This window comes from Crassostrea angulata, chromosome 5 (genome assembly GCF_025612915.1).
Source record: "Crassostrea angulata isolate pt1a10 chromosome 5, ASM2561291v2, whole genome shotgun sequence".
In the NCBI taxonomy this organism is placed as follows: Eukaryota; Metazoa; Mollusca; class Bivalvia; order Ostreida; family Ostreidae; genus Magallana; species Magallana angulata.
In genome coordinates this window covers 12,835,398-12,856,639 of record NC_069115.1, presented here as the reverse complement: position 1 = coordinate 12,856,639, position 21,242 = coordinate 12,835,398, and the positions used below count along the sequence as shown (strand labels likewise).

The following is a 21,242-nucleotide window of genomic DNA, read 5'->3' as shown; positions in this document are numbered from 1 at the left end:
ATAGTTAATTTAATTGAATTGAACAAAGCAAGTGGTGTATCTGATTAAATTATTTCATATTCCAATTGCAACAAGAAAGATAACTCTTCCACCTCCCATTTACTCACAGTCATATGTGTGAGATGTACTTACCTAGTATACTGATATCTAACTTGTTTCTGTCTGAGATGTACTTACCTAGTATACTGATATCCAGCTTGTTTTTGTCAGAGTGATTCAACAGTTCCCTCAGGAAAGCACACAGATATCGGAACAGGTTCTTGTGATGCTCCGGGATTTCTGATATCAGCTGATCAACAAAAAGATAAACGTTTCAAGGTAAAACGACTGACTGTTCATTTAAACTTCCATATGCAGTAATTCTAACCTTATTCTAGCAATAAACTTAGTTCTTAAATAACTTACAGGTAATAAGATACAAATTCTTATTTTCACTTTCTTTATTTCTTGCAAAAGTGGAAAAAAAGGTGCCCTTAACAATGAAAATAAAATAAAATCATAGAAGTTTTATTTATGATAGATACTGTAACGTACTCATCAACATTCAACATTGACCCCTAACGTTATCAGTTTGAACTCATTATTGTGTATACTGTCAGTTAAAAGGAATTTTAAAGTTTAAGTTGAGAACAGTGTCAGTAATGGTCAAAGAGTGAAATTACAGTCTTACTCATTTATTTCAAATTCAAGTGGACTGTGAAAAAACTCACACGAGATATCCAAAGGCTTAAAGGTTAAAATGTACAGAAAAAACAGTGACTGCTTTCAAATCACTTTCTCTGAACTATGCATGGTATATTGGCGATACTGATGTTAAAGATGTTGTAACAGAATAGAAGAAATAATGACGGACCAGACCAGGAATTGAACCCGGGCCCCCTGAATCTCTAGTCAGATGCTCTACCAACTGAGCTATTTGTGCCGGTATTGGACCTGGTCTGACCGTCACAATATCAATCATTGAATTTAATTTAATTGAATCAATTACATGTAAGCTGTACAAGCTATATACTACTAGATACAACTGTGAAATGACTTGTAGAACACAGATAAACTTAAGATGCTCGGTAATCCTGGTTACCTGTTTACACAGCATGTAGTTCCCAGAGCACTCCAAACTCCGGTAGTAGACGCGGCTCGGAATGACCGGGTCCGGGAGACACTCCAGGAAAAGTAGCAGGGCCTCCGTTACCGAGTGTACGCTCCCAGCTAGGGACCGGCTCAGGAAATCAAACTTATAACTCTAGGTATTATTACATGTACATGTATATGTAAAATTATGACAAATAAACCTGCTAATCTACATCTAACTTGACAATTTTACTTAAATTTTTACTGCCCATGGTGAAAAGCTATCAAAACTATTCATTTGTTTGACAGCATTCATTTTCCCACTGGGTTCAATTTTGGAACTACATGTACATGTATTCTGGTGTTATTGTAACTTTAGCCTATTTATTTACTAAGAGCATTTTCACATACAAATATGTGTCTGAGAAAATTAATATAGTTTCTGCTTTGGTAGGACAAAACATTTTTTGACTGACTATTTGAACAACAACAAGTTTATTGTATCGAGGAAAAAAAAAATTGCTTATGTCCTCATAAAAATAAAGTAACGTATGTCATGTTTCCAAGGATACGGATTTTGTCTGGTACGCCTGTATCCAGGCAATCTCTAATGGCCGCCAACTCATTCTTTAATCCACGCTGTTGAAATAGCTCTTCCTGAAATATTATTTGAAAGTATGTATATTTAAAATCTCAAAATAATTAAAAGTCTTAGATGTATTAAATACAATTTTTTTTATTTTATAAATTTTATAAAATTTTATAAAATAAAAAAAATAGTGATAAAGGTGTGATGCCAATGATTGACACAACAATGGTCATAATGTGAATTGATAGTTTGAACAATCCATCTCCTTTGATTCAAATAATATTATCTACATGTATGTAAATTTTAAGAGGACAAATGTCTACTCCGACTGTATTATTCATTAAAATTATGATCTAATTAAAAAAACTTCATTACTTATTGAGCAAAGTGTATTTCATCATGCACCACATCAATACCAAAGTTTTGTAGAGAGAAGTCTATTACATAATGGCCTGTATCAATACAAGGGTTACGTTACCTCATCCCTGCCGTAGTGCCAGATGTGGTCCACCAGCCGCCACACCTCCTTGGGGACCGCGTACAGTCTGCCCCCCTGGGTCAGGTCCCGCGACATCAGACTGCCAGGCTGCTCCTAGAAACACAACACAAAGAGGTCTCAAACCAAAGGAATAGGGGGGGGGGGATCTCAGACAATGAAATGGGGGAGCAGTCTTGGCAGTTTTTTCCATGTTTTAGGGGCTTCATATTCAAATTCTTAACAGAAGACATTTTATGTCATTATTGTTTAGAGGATTTTCTTTTTAAATAGAGGAGTATTAGTCAGCTTTATTTGGATTACATGTGGGATAAAATGATTAGATTTGCCAAACACTTACAATCTCTATAAGCTGGGCGGTGGGGGTCTCTCTGATGGGTCCATGCATCTGGACCAGAGCCTCCAATGAGCATCCAAAGCTGGACGGAATGAAGTTCCCATTCACGGTAATCTACACACAGGGCTAAGGAAACTCTACTGTCATTAACTCTTACTAACATTCAAATCAAACTACACAAATACATTATTATGAAATTGTTCCATCTGGTGCATTTTCTGAAATCAGTTGACTGATTTACAGATATTTTTTTAGCTGATTTTTTCAAGAGTATGATAACAGTAATTATGAAAGTTGGTTTGTCAATGATAATTCCATGAGTTTATCCTTTAAATCTGTCTTGATAATTTTTGTCACTTAATATTACAGATGAAATACATGTATTGGCATAGCAAAAAATGACTTATCTTGTTACTGTAGGTTAAAAATTCAATTCTGCTTATAATTCATAGTTCGTTAACTTTTATTATTACAATTACATGCATACATGTGTAAAAAAAATGGTAAATGGCATTTAACCTTTTAAGGAACCCAACACTTGTGAGTGTTTTTTAGAAGCTAGAATACTACAGACTGGCTAAGAGCCTCTCTACCCTCTTGAAATAGAAACAGAAGGATACAAAGAAGTCTTTGCCACCTGTGAGGTGTAGGACTAGGATGTCATCTAGGACATGGTTTGAGGCGTCAAGTGTCGCCACACAGGACTTATCAACCAGCACCTCCAACCGGATCTCACAACTGGAGCCTGGAACAGGATATCAACTGGATGTAAGCTTGACTCTTCTAGGTCATTTTACTAAGTTTATGCTTTCTTTCAAATTAATAAGGAAATGCATATTATCATTTTTTCTCTCAAGTAAAATGCCATTTCCTCTATTTTTTATAGACTCCAAAGACTTCATATATGACTTCCATGATAGACAATTACCTGGGGTTATCACAGATTTAAAAGGGGTTATCTTTAGCCAGGGCTGACAGTAGCTCTGTTCCTCCAATTTATTGATGAATTCAAACTCCACAGGGACCTGGCCAATAGAAAGAGAGGTTAAAAGCCTGTTATGCCTGTTTGCTGAATTCATCAATTTTATAGTTATATTAAAAAAAAATACTTTCAGTACAGTAACTGTAAATTCCTAATTAAACGCGAGGAATTTATATCCGCGTAAAATCGCTACAAGCATCCCTCGCAGATTTTAAAACCTCACAATTATTTTCTGAGAGTTGATAACTATCAGAAATATGGATAAATGTTCCATGTTCGCGATTTTATATTCTCGCGATTTGATACAAAGCATCAGGATTGCGGAATTAAGTACTTGCGTTACATAAGGAATTTACAGTAATTCAATTTTCTATACAATGTTTATGAAAAATTTTGAGTCATTCCCATTTCAAATTAAAATGCAATGTATTGATGAAAGTTAGTTCTTGCAATAATTTTACAGGAAAACAAATTCCTGCCTGTAGCTATAGCATTTCAATTTGAAACTTTTGGCCTCATACACTATTGATGAATATGTAATAGGCTTTATAAACATTTTCTTACCTGTCCTATATTGCAGACAGTCAGAATTTCTGCCTTCTTCTCAATAAACATCACATCTTTAAATTGGAACTGAAAAACATGGGGGAAAAATGTGATGAATGTTAAAATACAATCTGTGTATTGGTTTTTTGTTTAATTAAATCTCCTATTTGCCACTCAAAATAAACAGCAAACATGTGTGAAGGACTTCCTGTTTCCTTTTTTTCCCTAATAATATTACAAAATTAATGGTTCCTTCTCAATCAAGGAACAGATCAAAATGAAAATCTAATTTTAATTTAAAAAAAAAAATGTTTTACCACATATTCAACTTAACTAAACTCTAAACATTTTAAAATTTACAAAAAAATTAACTTGAGGTAAAAAATTCTCTTATTCAAATTTTTCTTAACAATAATGACTTTAATTATCAAAGTGACATATCATCTTAAATAATAACAATTATATATTCTAACTTGCTTGAAAATTGCCTTGATACTTAGTAAATATCATCTGTAATTACAATAATATCCGCTTTGTTAAAATTGGACTAGCACAAGCTTGTCTATTTTTGACTAATGTCTTGTCTAATTTGACTAACAACTGTCTTGTCTAATTTGACTAACACTTGACTTAATATCTAAATTAGACAAACACCTGTCTTGTCTAATTTGACTAGACTTTGTCTTCTCCATTACTTGACTTACCTCTGTCTTGTCTAATTTGACTAGACTTTGTCTTCTCCATTACTTGACTTACCTCTGTCTTGTCTAATTTGACTAGACTTTGTCTTCTCCACTACTTGACTTACCTCTGTCTTGTCTAATTTGACTTGAGGTAGGTAGTCATTTTCCAGCCTGTCTAGTTTCTTCATAACGTCCTCATACACTTTGTTGGATTTCTCTCTGTCAACAACTTTCACCTGAAAACATGCAAAAAGTTCTCAAATTAGGGATATAGTTATCATGGTGACTTTCAAGCAGAAAACAGAACTCTGACATGAACATGTACAAGCTAGCTTTTTAAAAAGCCAGGGAAGATTCATCTAGTACAATAACTTGAAGATTCAACATCCAGTGAGTCAGACATTGTTTTATCTTCAGCTACATTGTATGACCATTTGTAAAGTGGTTTGGAAGATACATTTGTCTGTAGGAGCACATTAATTTTTAATATTTTGCAGGCTTAGAACAAAAGATAAAAATTTACTTCCATGTTTTAGAATGCATAATTTACATACTAATATCCCCTATTTTTGATAAGTCAAGTTTGAACAACAATATAGCTGGGTAATAATTGAACACTCCAAATTTGTTATTATGTAATGGAGCTTCGAAATTAAATGCCAGTGCAAAAAAATTAAAGCTTATATAGCAAGTATTTCTTAGCAATAAATTTATCGGATCAAAAAAAGAATGTATGCCTTCATGATTAATCAATGGAGTCTGATATAATCATCAATAAAATTAGATTGCCTGTTACTGTTAGATGTCAAACTTCATGCCCACTGACATCATCTTGGTACAATTACATCAATAACTAAAGTACAGATACCTGCGTGGTTGGATATGATCCTGCCATTTCTTGACTTAAGAACTATCAAACCAAGAACTTCCCTTCATTATCTACCTCCACTGCCATTGCACAACACAAAGTTATAAAGAGAACTTGAAATTAAATCCAAACACGACTACACTGAATGAGGAAATGTGATCTTGGTATAATGTGACAGCATCACAGGTCATTACTGTACTCTTTCCTCCTCACTTGAGGTTTAAATTCACATTAATATTTTTCATTTGTTAAAAACAAAATTCAGAATGAGGGGATATACATGTATGTACATACATGTACAACGATTCACCCACTGTCTTCATAAACTGACTAATTTGTTGGATGGGATAATTTGTTGAGGACTGGGTAAGTTGTACGTAGGAAAAGATGGGGGTGGGGGGGGGGGGGTATTCTTAGAAAGATTTTTCTAGCGGTGGGGAAAGTGGTGAAAGTTTTGGAAATTCTTGAAAAGTTCCATGGTGAATACAGGAACAATTATAATTATTATTTCAAATTATCATTCTAGGGGGACATGTATTAAAAATCTCAGAAAATATCTTATCAAAGAATAATTATTCATCTAAATATAAGGAAATGAAAAATTCAAAATAATTCTTTTCTCTTTTAAATGAAATGAAAAAAATCCAAGTCCAATCAAATACCTGGTACTCAAAGAATTTCTTAAAAGTTATTCATTTCCTCAATTTTTGAAAATTTGGACGCTAATGCTTCCTTGACAGTTCTAAAGAAAACATGAATAATCCATTATGGGAGCCAATCTTTGTCAATGAGTGATTTCAATATTGAACGTGTCTTGTTACTTAGATATTGGTGATGGACTGAGATCAAAAGCACAAGATGTTCATTCAATAAGGAAACTTAATCTATTTCTGTTATAAATTTTGCCTATTTGTGGTTATATGCCACTCAGAAAACGTTCAGGAAGAAGTGAGGAATTAACCAGACATGTGTCACATGTGACAGGAAGTTATTGATGCTGGTGACACACTGGCGTTTATCAACAGAACCCACATGTACATAAAAAGTTAATTATTTTGCTGGTTTGCCAATTAAAACTACAGTCAAATGACAAATAATTGCTGGACAGGATATGTATATATTACATGTGTGTTTTGACTGGATTCTCCTTAATTGTACTCAATAAGGATTAAAGAGGCCCTTTTTATGAATTGTGATTGGATTAAACATTTTCATAAAATGAGTTGTGTGTTCAATTCTTTATAATTAACTTTCAGCGGTACAGCTTATCAGTGCAGTAAGTATAAACAATATACAGATATGTGAACAGGAGAGTGTGACAGAGGTGTATGTATCACCAGTGAAATGACATCCATTTCACTTTTGATAACTTTAGCATATATTTTCATAGTCTACTTTATTTTACTTTATTCTTATCTGATATGTTCCCATACTTAGCAATTGCTTATTGACATCTAAAGCATTCCTTATTATTTATTTCTTAAGGTTGTCCAAGCTGTTGTTTACTTCTTAATCCCCTAGAATATTTAGTGATTTCACAGTAATTGTTAATCTTTATTGTCAGTGACACTGCTCATGGCACTGGGCACTCATAGGTGTTAGTTAGGGTAAACAAAACCACTTTGACTTCTTCACATCAAAGGGATGACACTGATAACTTAATTATTTGATTAGCCATAAGTGACAACTTTACCTTAGGCAATTCATAGAGAAAATTAATTCTCGTACATGAGTTCTTTTAGAGAGAGTTAGCGTTGAGACTTCGGACTGAAAGGATGTAGGGCGAAGCTAGGAAATCATGTAGAGTGTTAGGAGACAAATTTCTAATTCATCTGTTTAGGCCCCTCCTCTAAATTACAGTTAGGAACAAGACTTGCTCATTAATGTTGTTACCTGCGTGTGTAGATTGGATTATTTAACATTCAATCTTTAATAAACATTTCTCATATCCTGCCATTTGGACTTTGTGCATTCTTGATTTACTTATTCCCCTTGAGCTTAATTCCCCAAATGAACGTGCACCATCGCCTAGTTATGTACCAGACATCCGGGCGTGGTCACAGAGTGGTCGAGAATCCGGTTCAAATCTTATGGAATTCCTCTCACAGTGAACTGATGTAAACATCCATGATCCTGGGACTCTTAGGATTTCTGCAGGATTTCTGTGCTGTCAAAAACTGTGATTTGTGACTCTAACGTTCTTATGAAAAGAAAAGAAGACCAAGTCCATACAGAGACAGCGTGCCAGTTCCTGTTGGTGAGTACAGCCACTTTTATCACATGTGACACAGTTTAGATAACTTTCTATTGTTATCATTTTTTGACATTTATAGATTGATTATTGTTTAGCTGTTTTTATCACTGATAATGGCTTCCTCACTTGAAATCCCATCAATGTCCCAACATACTTCCAATCCCAACAACTTTTTGGCTACTATTTCAGCGGCAATTACCAATAAGAACAAAATTCAAATCAAGCTCTCTAACTTTCATATCAATGCCCTTGTTGATACCGGTGCTACTATTTCTGTTGTTTGCGACAAATTTTTGAAGAAACTTTTCAAAAATCCCCATATTTACAAATCAGATCTCTGTGCTGTCACAGGTGTTTGTAAAACATCACATGCTGTTCTTGGTCAAACAGATCTTGAAATAGATGTCAATGGTTTAAAAATGCCCCATACCTTTCATATTTTGGAAAATTTGCCCCACACTATCATTTTAGGCCAAGACTTTTTAGAGCAAAACAACGCTGTAATAGATCTTACCCATAAATATGTGTCTTTTCACAATGAAACAACCATTGCCTCTATTTCAACACCTGATATCCAACATGACAACCAGAAACATGTTTCTCTTGCTCGAACGGAATCAGATATTATGTTACCACCCCTTTCAGAAAGCACACTTTCACTCCTTGTCACGAACATCCCTCATGGTTCACAAGTCTTCCTTGAACCAGTCAACCTTCTTACAAACAAGAATCTGGTTGGAAGCAAATGCATTGCTACATGTCTAAACAGCACACTTCCATATAGGATACTAAATCCTCTGAACAAATCAGTTCCATTGAAAGCAAATTCTGTAGTTTCTAAAGTGTTCAACATAGACAACAATTACATTATTTGCTTTGACACACACTCCTCTGACAATCACACCAGTCAGTCAAAGGCTTCTACTACAGATCATATATCTATCGCCAAAACCCTGCAAATCCATATCGAAAAACAAAATCTTTCTCCTGCTCAAACTCAACAACTCCAAGATCTGATTGGACGAAACAGAGATGTATTTGCCAAAGATGCCACCGAACTTGGTAAAACAAACCTCCACACACACTCTATCATCACCAACACTGATAAGCCAGTCCGCTACCCAAGATATTCCCAGAATCCAAAGATGCGCCAGGAGACAGAACGTCAGATTCAAGAAATGCTGAAAAATGATGTCATTGAGGAATCAACTTCTCCTTACCAAAGTCCGGTCGTTATGGTGAAAAAGTCTAATGGACAATACAGATTTGCAGTAGATTACAGAAAACTGAATTCTATCACAGAGCTTGTTTCCTTTCCGATTCCAAAATTAGATGAAGTTTTTGACACAATAGCTGATTCTAAATCCAAAATTTTCAGTGTCTTAGACTTAGCTAGTGGATTCTGGCAAGTGCCCTTGGATGAGAAAACCAAACACAAGACTGCATTTATCACACATCAAGGTCTTTACCAGTTCAAACGACTTCCTTTCGGCTTAACAAATGCTCCTACAAGCTACCAGATGCTGATGACAAAAGTTTTACAGGAACTAAATTGGAAAATTGCTCTTATCTACATTGATGACATTTTGGTCTTTTCTAAAAGTTTTGATGAACATTTACAGCATTTAGATCTTATCTTTCAAAAACTTCGTAAAGCCAATCTTACTCTCCAGCCAACAAAATGCCACTTTGCTGCCCAAGAAGTAAAATACCTTGGACACATCATTTCTGAGAAAGGAGTTCAAGTAGACAGAGCTAAGATTGCTGCAGTAGCTGACTTCCCACAACCTCGAAATTCTAAACATGTCCGCAGCTTCCTTGGGATGTGCAACTATTACAGGAAATTCATCAAAGACTATAGCAAAATCTGTGCTCCCTTATTGAATCTTCTTAAGAAAAATATCAAATTCCAGTGGAAACCAGAACACACTGATGCTTTCAATCTTCTGAAGAGAAAATTAACTTCAGCACCCATCCTTGTCTTTCCTGATTTTAGCAAACCATTTGTATTGTCTGTGGATGCTTCTGATGCTGCCATTGGATATGTCTTGGGACAAATAAACTCACAAGGACTTGAGAATGTTATCGCATATGGAGGACGTGCACTCAGGGATCAAGAAAAACGATGGCATATAAACCATAAAGAGGGACTTGCTTTGATTGAAGCCATCAAAACCTTCAAGGCTTACCCTACCAGTGCTGAATTCACAGTCTTCACTGACAACATCACAGTTCGTTGGTTGGATACCAATAAGGATGCATTAGGCAGACTAGGACGCTGGGCTCTATTCCTTCAGCAGTACAAATTCAAGATACAGCATCGTCCAGGAACTAAGAACCAGAATGCCGACTGTCTGTCTCGTCGTGAATATCCACCTTCAGACCAACCATGTTCTCCATCAGATGATGACTTGCCAGCCATTGGATCCATTGAAGCTTCCACAAAAGAGTTTATTGCCACAACCTTTGAATATCCAGAAGACAATCAGCCAAGGAAACCTGAAATTCTTGCCCTAAATACAGCCGATCAACATGATGATCATATTTCAGACAACCCAACCCTTCAGCATCTGCAAGAAAATTGTCCAGACTTTCAAGCGATTATCGATTACAAAAGAACAGAAAATTTGCCGCAAAATGTTAAGCAAGCTACTGCAATAGTTGCAAAATCCTTCCACTATGAAATTATTAATGGACTTCTTTTCCACTTTTACAAAGAACGTGCTAGGAACCAATCTCCTGATCAATGTCTTATTAGACAGCTTTGCATTCCTGCACCCCTCCGGAATGATATTCTTCTCTCATATCATGACTGTATTGCTGGTGGCGGACACCAAGGACATGAACGTACGTATGCTGCTATCCGCGCCAAATACTACTGGCCAAATATGTATTCAGACATTGAACAATACATTAAAACTTGCGAAACGTGTCAACAGTCCAAGAACTCTAAACATCAGAAGCCAGTCCCTTTGAGACCACTCCCTATTGAGGATATTTTCAGCAGATGGCACATGGATTTCCTGGAATTACCCATAACACCAAACAAAGACAGGTACCTTCTCTTGGTTGTTGACAGCTTTTCAAAATGGTGCGAGGCCTTTCCCTTGAAATCCATGGAAGCGACCGAGGTTGCCAGAGTACTCTTTGCTGAAATATTTGCGAGATACGGAGCACCAAGGACACTTATTTCAGACCGGGGACAAAATTTCATGTCAAAATTAGTCCAAGCCCTTTGTGAACTCTTTGAAGTTACCAGACACTATACAAGTGCTTACCACCCACAAACAAATGCTGCTTGTGAAAGGATGAACTCATTTATCAGCCAAACACTAAGATCATACTGTAACAAGGACCAATCCGACTGGGTGAAGTTTATTCCGGCTGTCCTCATGGCATACAGATCTACACCTGCCACACAATCAACAATGTTTTCACCATTTCACTTGTTGTTTGGACAGAAGATGCGCCTTCCTGTTGATGTTGCTCTGACACCAAAACCATCCATGGCACATGAACCCAAGTTACATCTGATGCGTGTTCTGGAACAACTTAAAATATGCAGAGAAGTTGCTGCTGAAAACATTCGACAACATCAACAGAAGTACACTCAGCAGCATGATAAGCGTGCACAAGAACCAGACTTCATGGTTGGCTCCACAGTATGGCTCTACTGCAGCCATGTTCCTAAAGGAAAATCTCCAAAACTTTTACAAAAATGGGTTGGTCCATATTCAGTAATTTACCAGGGACCAAACCATACTTTTAAACTCCGAAGAGATTCAGACCACAAAATTCTGAAGAGTCTCGTACATGCCAAAAGACTAAAAACTTACCATAGTCCTGAGGATAGACCTCACTATTTCTTACCGGAGTATCAAGATGTTGTACTCAATCCTGAAGAATTGGACAACCAAAATAATGAGGAGATTCCTCCTCCAAGTGACCAGCATCAAGCTGATGCTGATCAGCTTTCGGCTGATGATGAAAATCAGCTTCTCCATGAAGATGATGCTGAAGAGAATAATGATGATAATGATGATGACCAAAGCATCAGAAATGCAGCTCATGATCCCCAGCATCAAAATCCTCCACCTGAACCATCATCTTCTAAACCACAAAATCAAGCCAAAAATCAAAACAAACACAAAAGAAATTCAAAATGCGAAAAACCAAATGAAAAACAATCCAAACCATTTTCTACGGACCAAATAGACAAAATTCTTGAATATAGCCTATACCAAGGGAAGCCGATTTACAAGATCAAATTCAAAGGTGCAGCTCAAACTTCATGGCAAGACGGAAACCAAATCCCAAAATCCTTTAAAGATACCTTCCATTCCCTCTACAATGCCAAGGGAAAGAAAAGAAAGCGACCCAACAAAAAACATTTTAACAAACAGGAATCTGTACAAGCCCTTTCACTCCCTCCAAAGAGTCAACAAGAGATACACACTGCTTCCATTGACCGAAGAGGCACACATATCATGTTTTACCTCCAAAATCATGATGGATCTACTACAAACGGAAAGTATGCTTATCAAGTTCCAAGCCATTTATTCAAGCCTTTCTTCAGAAAACTTGAACAAGAAATCAGTGACTGTATATCAGGGAAAGGATGCGAGTTCGTAAACTGGAACAGCAACCAATACTTTCCTGTATCCAGAGTCTTATTCTTTAAACACAGACCAACTCTTTTCATGCATCATCTTACTCCTTCAAAAGCCAGACTCTTGAAAAATTGTAACTCTTCACCAGAAGGCATTTTAGCATTCAAAACAAAACTCTATGATCATGTCAAACTCTTCCATACAAATGCAAACCTCTAAATTTCTCAGCTTAATACAAATTAATTTTTCAAAAATCACTCTTAGACTATTACATTTTCCCAATTACCGGTAGGTCAGCTGATATTTATTCTGTGTCCTGTACATAGTGCTAGGTAGTGTGACTGCAGCACATTATCATCAAATTAAAAGGACCCAGGATAAATATACACAACTCAAAATTTTTTTTTTTCCCCCCAATATTTTAAAAATAATTCTCCCTTCTGTTTTTCTTTAAAGATTCTGAATTTTGTTTAATTTACTGAATAACATTAGAACGCCTGTAAGTTATGAACCAGCGGAAACTGTGGTAGTTTCTTAAACTGCTGGGACACGGCATAATGCTCTATCTCAGTATCAAGTAAACTTACTTTTTCCATCAGAATAATTTTTCTTTATACCTTAAAATCATAATTCATTTTTGCCAAAGTTTTGTATCTCATATACTATTCTATTTATTTTTCTTTTCTATAAGTAATCTATGATAGGTAATTCCGTTGTGTCACATGTTGATTTCTTGTGGATGTGCTTACTGATTGATCATTTATCATGCCTTGTCCAATGCCCAAATTTGCAGATTCCAGGTCAACATAAACCGATGCCATCCTGTTTCCAATGCCATGAACACCTTTGATATAAGCTATAATGGAACTCCTATAGCAAACATGGGATGTTATAGCTCTTTTGATATATACTTTTTTTTGTCATGATGGAACTCCCTACTCAGGTGGGATGTCATGACTTATTGTTTATCATGATGGAACTCCCTCAGGGGATGTCATGATCATGAACCAGGTTGCAGTTTTTCCCAATTACTGGTAGAAATTCTTTGTGGAGACGTCCACTTGCTGCAGTTCCTGTCTGAGGACATCAAATCCAATGAACAATACAAATTACAAAAGAAAACCAAGTGCAAATCAACAAACCAATACAGAACCAATACAAAGACTTTCGTGATTATGTGAAACATGACTGATTCATTTCATCCAATTATTCCATGGACTGATGTGACATTTATGATGCTGTTTTCAGAGAGACATTATATTTTCATTATGAACAATGTAAAGTGAAATAGCATCTTTTAAATTGTATAGCTCTATTGTTTACTATTTTTCTTATGCATTGTACATGCAAGTCTTGATATTTTTTTTTTTTCTCTTTCTCCAATTTTTTTTTTTTTTTTATATATAATGGGCCCTTGTATATACATGTATATAGTAGCTATAGTTTAGAATTCATTCAATTAATAAGGAATCCACGCCCTTAGGAATTAATACTTTTAAAGTATATTTTTCCTGGTTTAGACATTTCTTAAATTTAGGATATTATTATCTATACTGACCCTATGCCTTTAGGTTAATGATATTTTCATAAAAATAATTGACCTGCTACATGTATCAGATAATATGTGTCATTAATTTTGCAAATTATGAAAAAAAAAGAAGGCAGGATTGACTTATGGTATTCTGAGATTTCAGGAGAAATCTTTTTGTGAAGTAGGGGGAGCATATCACCAGTGAAATGACATCCATTTCACTTTTGATAACTTTAGCATATATTTTCATAGTCTACTTTATTTTACTTTATTCTTATCTGATATGTTCCCATACTTAGCAATTGCTTATTGACATCTAAAGCATTCCTTATTATTTATTTCTTAAGGTTGTCCAAGCTGTTGTTTACTTCTTAATCCCCTAGAATATTTAGTGATTTCACAGTAATTGTTAATCTTTATTGTCAGTGACACTGCTCATGGCACTGGGCACTCATAGGTGTTAGTTAGGGTAAACAAAACCACTTTGACTTCTTCACATCAAAGGGATGACACTGATAACTTAATTATTTGATTAGCCATAAGTGACAACTTTACCTTAGGCATTTCATAGAGAAAATTAATTCTCGTACATGAGTTCTTTTAGAGAGAGTTAGCGTTGAGACTTCGGACTGAAAGGATGTAGGGCGAAGCTAGGAAATCATGTAGAGTGTTAGGAGACAAATTTCTAATTCATCTGTTTAGGCCCCTCCTCTAAATTACAGTTAGGAACAAGACTTGCTCATTAATGTTGTTACCTGCGTGTGTAGATTGGATTATTTAACATTCAATCTTTAATAAACATTTCTCATATCCTGCCATTTGGACTTTGTGCATTCTTGATTTACTTATTCCCCTTGAGCTTAATTCCCCAAATGAACGTGCACCATCGCCTAGTTATGTACCAGACATCCGGGCGTGGTCACATATGTATGATGTCAACATCGATATCTGCCTTTAACATGTTTTATAAATCTTGTCTTATTTTCAAGCTAAACTGAATAAATTTCCCTACATTACATACTGTGGTTTCTTCAATATTCGTTGCATACCAATTTTTCGTGGATTTCGTTTTTAAGTTTATCCATGAAATTAAATGTTCATTGAAGTGCAATTTCTACTATCAATTTGTATTGAAAGGATCATTGGCCACGAATTTACATATCCTTGAACATGTGATTTTCACTTTATCCACGAAATTGATACCCTTGAATACTAATGAAACCACAGTAGCTATTTTAAACTTTCAGTATTAAAAAGCTGCAATAGTTTAGATATTGAAGGGTTTTTTTTCAGTAATAAGGCATAATGTATTCTTAAGTTTGTGATACTCTACACATACAAGACATATTAAAGTAATATGAAATTCATCATCAATATAATATGAACACAGAAAACACTTTCTACCTTGTCCTTTACTGTTACTAAATTGACTGGTTTCTTTTGCTAATTGATGCGTAGACAATCTGAATCTTGAAATACATTTTTGATATAAATTAAATTGTAAATGAAATTGTAGAATACGGGTTGCAATTTGGTGTTTGAAAAGTGCATTTACTAGTGCTATCTGGTTGAGAAATAATGTCCTGTCTAGCTTGATCAAAAATATGTTGTTTGACAATAAAGAAACCTGCAGCTGTTATTTTTGTTTTCCCACAATTCAAACATACCCAGATTGCATAAAAAATCTTTAACATTGAACAGTCTGTTTTTTGCATCATGTTTTTCAACACAGTCCTATAGTGTTAATAGTGTATCATTGCAATGTTGATAATACAATTATAATTATATTTTATTAATAACTCGACAACATTAGGCCTATGATGCATATCATGACCATCTCAAAAGGCCCGCTTAAATAATTGACTATAGGATGAAAAATATTTCAGAGAATTTTGCTTTTCGACCTATTACTTAAAAATTTTCCAGCTGGCATAGAACTTCTTTTTCAATCTCATTACCCCTTACATACAGGCTTTTTTGTTCAATCTGAGCAAGTTTTTGCAAATGGGAAATAATTTATGGCCTAAAACTGATAATAAAGAGATCTGCTATGACCTTCACATTGACTTGGTTCAATGTCACTGCAAACCATGAACAAAACAGCTCTGTAAGTAAAGTATGAGCCAAACTGGATTAGGCGCAGAGTATATATATGCTCTAAAAAAATTATTTTTGTGTGATCCAATATGACCTTTACACTTCACTTACAAACTTCATTCAAGATCACTGCATAACCTTTGATCAGAGGCACTATGTGGGTGAAATATGAGCTAGATTATAGCAAAGGAAGAAAAGATATGCTCCGGACAAGGATATTTTATATAATTCTACTATGACCTTAACCTTTGACCTTGAAAATGGCTTGAAGGTCATCACACACCCTTTACTCAAAATCTCTGTTAATATGTGAAGTATGAGCCAAAAAGTGTGAAGTGGAAAGTATATATATGATCTGAAAAAGGGATTATTGCTTGATCAGATATGACCTTGACCCTTGACCTACAAACTTCATTCAAGGTCACTGCACATACTTTGATTATAGACCCTCTGTGAGTGAAGCATGAGCCAGATAATAGCAAAGGGAGAGAAGATATGCTCCGGACAAGGTGATCTCGGATGGAGAGATGTACAAAAAGATGGACTGACGGACAAACTGATCACTATAGTGCACTCGCAGAGCGGGGCCCTAATAAGTATTTTTTTTCCAAAACTTAAATATGTAATCATGCTGTGTACAAGTATTACTGTAAACCAACTTTTATTCGCATGTGAGAATATTCGCGAGGTTTGCGAGAGTCTTGACGTCGCGAATATTTCTCGCCGCGAACCAATCCTTTGTCTATAGTTTTTATAACAATACAGGTATGGATGAGACTTGGTAGCAAACATTAGTCGTCGCGAACCAGTGTATTGGCAGTTAATCGTGAAATAAAGTCGCCGCGAATAAAAATTGGTTGACAGTATTTTGTCTTTAAAAGCAAGTTTTATAGTTTGCCTTTTGGTTAACAATTTCATTTCATTCTGAAGACATTAATTATATTGCAAGTCAATGTAATAATAAATCTGACTCAGTGTTTAAATAGAGATATTATATCAATGTCATAACTCGTCTTTGCGGCCGAGCCTAAGCAAAAGAAATCTTCAACAAAATTTAATACAATACAGGTAGACATTATTTGACGGTGATGAATATTCAAAAAGACATGGCTCCTGTAGGCCTCTTTGAAAATTATTGTTCAAAAATAAAAATTGGTTCCCAGTATACTAACTTAAAGGCTTGTAATGATAGAAATACTCAAGACTTTCACTCACCTCTACAATGAACAGTAGAGAAACAGGTTTGTGGTCATTAAATAGCAGATCATGGACCTGTTCTATCCCCCACCCCCTACCACCCACCCCCTACCCCATCCCCACATACAGAGATCCACACTCACCTCTACAATGAGGAGACTGGTTTGTGGTCACTGATCGTTAGATCTGGGTGAGAGATGTAGTGGACCTGCTCTATCCCCCCACCCCCTACCACCCACCCCCTACCCTCATCCCCTAACCCCATATACAGAGATCACACTCACCTGTACAATGAACAGTGAGGAGACTGGTTTGTGATCACTGATCGTTAGATCTGGGTGAGAGATGTAGTGGACCTGCTCTATCCCCCCACCCCCTACCACCCACCCCCTACCCTCATCCCCTAACCCCACATACAGAGATCAGCACTCACCTCTACATTGAACAGTGAGGAGACTGGTTTGTGGTCACTGATCGTAAGGTCTGGGTGGGAGATGTAGTGGACCTGTTCTATCCCCGCCCCCTTATACAGGATCCTGTCACACCAGGCAGGGATTCGGCTCTTCTCACTGTAACACAGAAACATGGAAAATTAAAATCTCTTCACACATAAATTTTTCTTTGTTAATTCAAAAGCTTAATAAAGGCTATTTAGTGTATTAATTCTATGATACATGTTTAGTATCATCTTACATCGATGAAAAACTGTCTCATTTAGCCCAACAAAATAAGGTGGTATTGGACACTTCCATGTTGTGACATACTGTTTATTGAAATAAACAATTATAAAATAAAGTGTAATTATATAAGTAGTTTCTTTCCCAATATTGTCACCTAACAGTGTAGTGCAGTGGGTTAAAGGTTTACTACGACTCTGTTATCCATGAGTTTGAATCCCACTGAGGGTTTTACAATTTTTATATTTCCAAATATTTTTAAAAGCTATTTCTTGGTTAAAAATTGTAATATTAGAAAATTCTACAGCGGTGAAACTGTTTCATTTATAATGTACTTTAATCCACATTAATATCGACAGTTGTCCAACCCACCAAGGTTCAGTAAACCAAGTCTTACACGACTGAATTTTTTCATTTGAAAATAGTGGTTTCAGGACTTAACCATTAAAGTAAGGTGTCCAAATGAATTAATTTACTTAATATTTATCCAAATGTGTGTTTTGTGTTGCATGATATTAGATATCAGCTTGGAATCAACTCTATAATCTCAAAGTCGCTACTTGTGAATCTATTGGATATTTATTGCATGTATTAGTATTTGGTGGAGAGACATTTCAGTGGGAGATCAAACAGACCCACTTTTTCTCCACTCTGAGTTCACTGAGTTTACTGACCTCGAGTCCCACTCGTTGGTGCCCGTGTCGTATTTATAGGTCGGCCGGAATCCTATGATCCCCTCCTTGTAGCCCTTGAACACATCAGATCTGCCCAGCTGCTGGTGAAGCTAAAAATAAAAAGACTCTGATAAAACAAAACCTCCTATCAACCATCTACTAGTAGAAGGATTCTGATAAAGAAAACTACAACGTATCAACTAACCAATCAAATAGCTTTTGACCTTTAATTCTAGATGAACTTTAACCTGCTCCAAATCTTACATGACCACAAGCTAACTTTTTTCTATTTGATCCTATTTGACCTCTGGTTTGACCCTTATTGAACTCTAACCTGACACAGACTGAACTCTGACCTGATCATAACTAAGAAGATCCCGGTACTTCATCTTGTCAATCATGGTCTTCACTTTGTCAATGTCCAGACCGTTTATCCTGTAGTTCAGATCACCAATCCAAAAGACCTGGCTGAAAACAAAAAAACAGATAAATCAAATGATGTCACTTAAAATGGCTCAATGTCAGTTCTTTTTTACAAGTAATTAAATGCTCTGACAAAATCACAAAACCCATACATAGGGATGATTACCAATGATAATTTTGTTTCACAGGGAAGATTACCCAAAATATTATGACAATCAAACTTTTGGTCTTTAGTACTAGATGTGGAATTTTTTATACTGAGGACTTACTCATGCTCAGAAATCGTTAATGGAGGAGCAAAGTTCTTGAACCTCATCTTACTCTCCACATCACGGTAATCCTACAAACAATTACAAGACAGTCAGAAAAACATGGCTACCATCTACAAATGTATTTATTAAGAAGACAGGTTGGTTATTTGTACCCATGCTTTAACAGAAAACATGTGTATACAAAGGATTGACCCAACTGCTGCACATTCATACTGTGGAATCATTAGATTTCATGGTGGCTCAATTTTCGTGGAATTCGTGGGTACCTGTTATCCACGAAATAACATCCTCAACAAATTGATAAATTAGGGTAATAATTAAAGTCATATTTCCTTTGGTAGATATATCAGAATACATGAAATTATGTCCCCACGAACCTGTAAAATTTTATCCATCCACGAAAATTGGCCCCCACAAAATTTAATGGTTCCACAGTATATTGTAAATTCCTTATTTCACCTAGTACTTTATTCTGCTATTCCACTCTTTTGCATCAAATTGCGAGAATATAAAATCGAGAGCACAAACTTTTTGTTATGATTTCCTATAGTTCAAAACTGTCTAAAAAATAAAATTGAGATTTCAAAATCCGCGAGGGTTGCTTCTCGTGATATCAATTCCTCGCGTTTAATTTGGAATCTACCGGAATAGTATTTGTATGGACTGTTTTGTGTTTGTAAACTTTCATTTACTAGGTCTTTTCTCTAATAATTATGCCCTCTGCCTCTGGGCCCAAAATTGAAAAAATAATATCTTATTTCAAATTATCTCAATTCACTTCTTAAACATTTTTATCATCAAATATTCAATTGGGTGTTTGCTTACAAAGACTATAATTTTTTTGTTATACAGACCTGGTTCATTCAATATTTGACCATATATATACTATACAGACCTGGTTCCTCCTTTCGTACTCCTCCTGGTGGGCCGCTAGATGGGTGTTGATAAAACACAGGGAGGTGTTGTGTAGGGTCATCCTCACTCCCACCCCACCCTTGTTACCCTGTAAAACACATGGACCAGTTTAAAGGATACTTGATATAAAAAAAAATGGAACTCATAAATGTGACAAAAGAGAGTTGTTTCCCTTGAGCACTGGAGAGAGAGAGAGAGAGAGAGAGAGAGAGAGAGAGAGAGAACAAACAACAAATGTTAAAAAAATTTAAACCAAGTCTTGTGGTTTGTTTTCAGCATTGAACCTTGACCTCACCATAATTCCCATGATTCCTGTGGCGACTGTGTCAGCGTCGACAAGACTTGGCGGGACGTCGGGGACGAGGGATTCCTTGACGTACACAAGCATCATGATCCCCACCATGCGAATCAACTTGACCTGCAATCACAAAAGCATATAATTGACGTGTATTTACAATCAAAATTTCTTCATGTAAACACTTTTATGTAAAGTGATAATATGTGTGCAGCATCAAAAACTCAAGATTCTAATTAGTTTTTTTAGTTCAGAAAACAAAACCATTTCCTTATGAAGAAATACTACCCCTCCCAAAAAGCTGGAATTCTAAGTATGCACGTACTTTAATTCAGTTGGTCCAAGCATCATTTTTAATAACCAGTATCATAATTATGGTAGTAGTAGATAAACTAGAAAACTGACCAGTCAGGAAGGGCCCCACTATGAGATTTAATATAGAAAAGTGAAAAAAAAACTTTTAATTCCATCCTCTTTATATTAACAATGATGAAAAATAAATGCCTGGCATAAGATGTAAAGAACTGCAATATATATAAGGTGGTAAAAAAAAAATATGATAATTTATATAAGTAACAACTGTATTTTTAAAATTTTAAGACAATTCCTGAATGTCCAAAAAATCTAAATAGTAACCTTGTATCTGCATAAAACAGGGATAACCTCATGTCTTATAAAAAAACTAAATTAAATGTGTATTTAAAAAAGATTTAAACAGGTGTTTT

At 35.5% G+C, this 21,242-nt stretch overlaps 1 protein-coding gene and 1 long non-coding RNA gene across 3 annotated transcripts in view; one reads left to right on the top strand and one right to left on the bottom strand.

The window, feature by feature from the left end:
- LOC128183432 (inositol polyphosphate 5-phosphatase OCRL-like) overlaps window positions 1-21,242 on the bottom strand; it is a 35,174-nt gene that overhangs the window by 3,345 nt on the left and 10,587 nt on the right. For both annotated transcript variants that reach the window (XM_052852418.1, XM_052852419.1), the window contains exons 11-25: window positions 20,518-20,640; window positions 20,203-20,310; window positions 19,305-19,375; window positions 18,969-19,080; window positions 18,613-18,722; window positions 17,695-17,830; window positions 4,830-4,940; window positions 4,040-4,108; window positions 3,422-3,518; window positions 3,114-3,238; window positions 2,497-2,607; window positions 2,139-2,252; window positions 1,644-1,728; window positions 1,082-1,209; window positions 178-289 (exon numbers count right to left, since the gene is read on the bottom strand). In XM_052852418.1, the coding sequence (XP_052708378.1) occupies window positions 178-289; window positions 1,082-1,209; window positions 1,644-1,728; window positions 2,139-2,252; window positions 2,497-2,607; window positions 3,114-3,238; window positions 3,422-3,518; window positions 4,040-4,108; window positions 4,830-4,940; window positions 17,695-17,830; window positions 18,613-18,722; window positions 18,969-19,080; window positions 19,305-19,375; window positions 20,203-20,310; window positions 20,518-20,640 (1,612 nt within the window). The remainder of the gene's footprint in view (window positions 1-177; window positions 290-1,081; window positions 1,210-1,643; window positions 1,729-2,138; window positions 2,253-2,496; window positions 2,608-3,113; window positions 3,239-3,421; window positions 3,519-4,039; window positions 4,109-4,829; window positions 4,941-17,694; window positions 17,831-18,612; window positions 18,723-18,968; window positions 19,081-19,304; window positions 19,376-20,202; window positions 20,311-20,517; window positions 20,641-21,242) is intronic.
- On the top strand, window positions 5,625-20,635 carry LOC128183434 (uncharacterized). The gene is made up of 3 exons (XR_008243600.1): window positions 5,625-5,938; window positions 6,398-6,848; window positions 20,499-20,635. It is a non-coding gene; the product is annotated as an uncharacterized LOC128183434 (long non-coding RNA).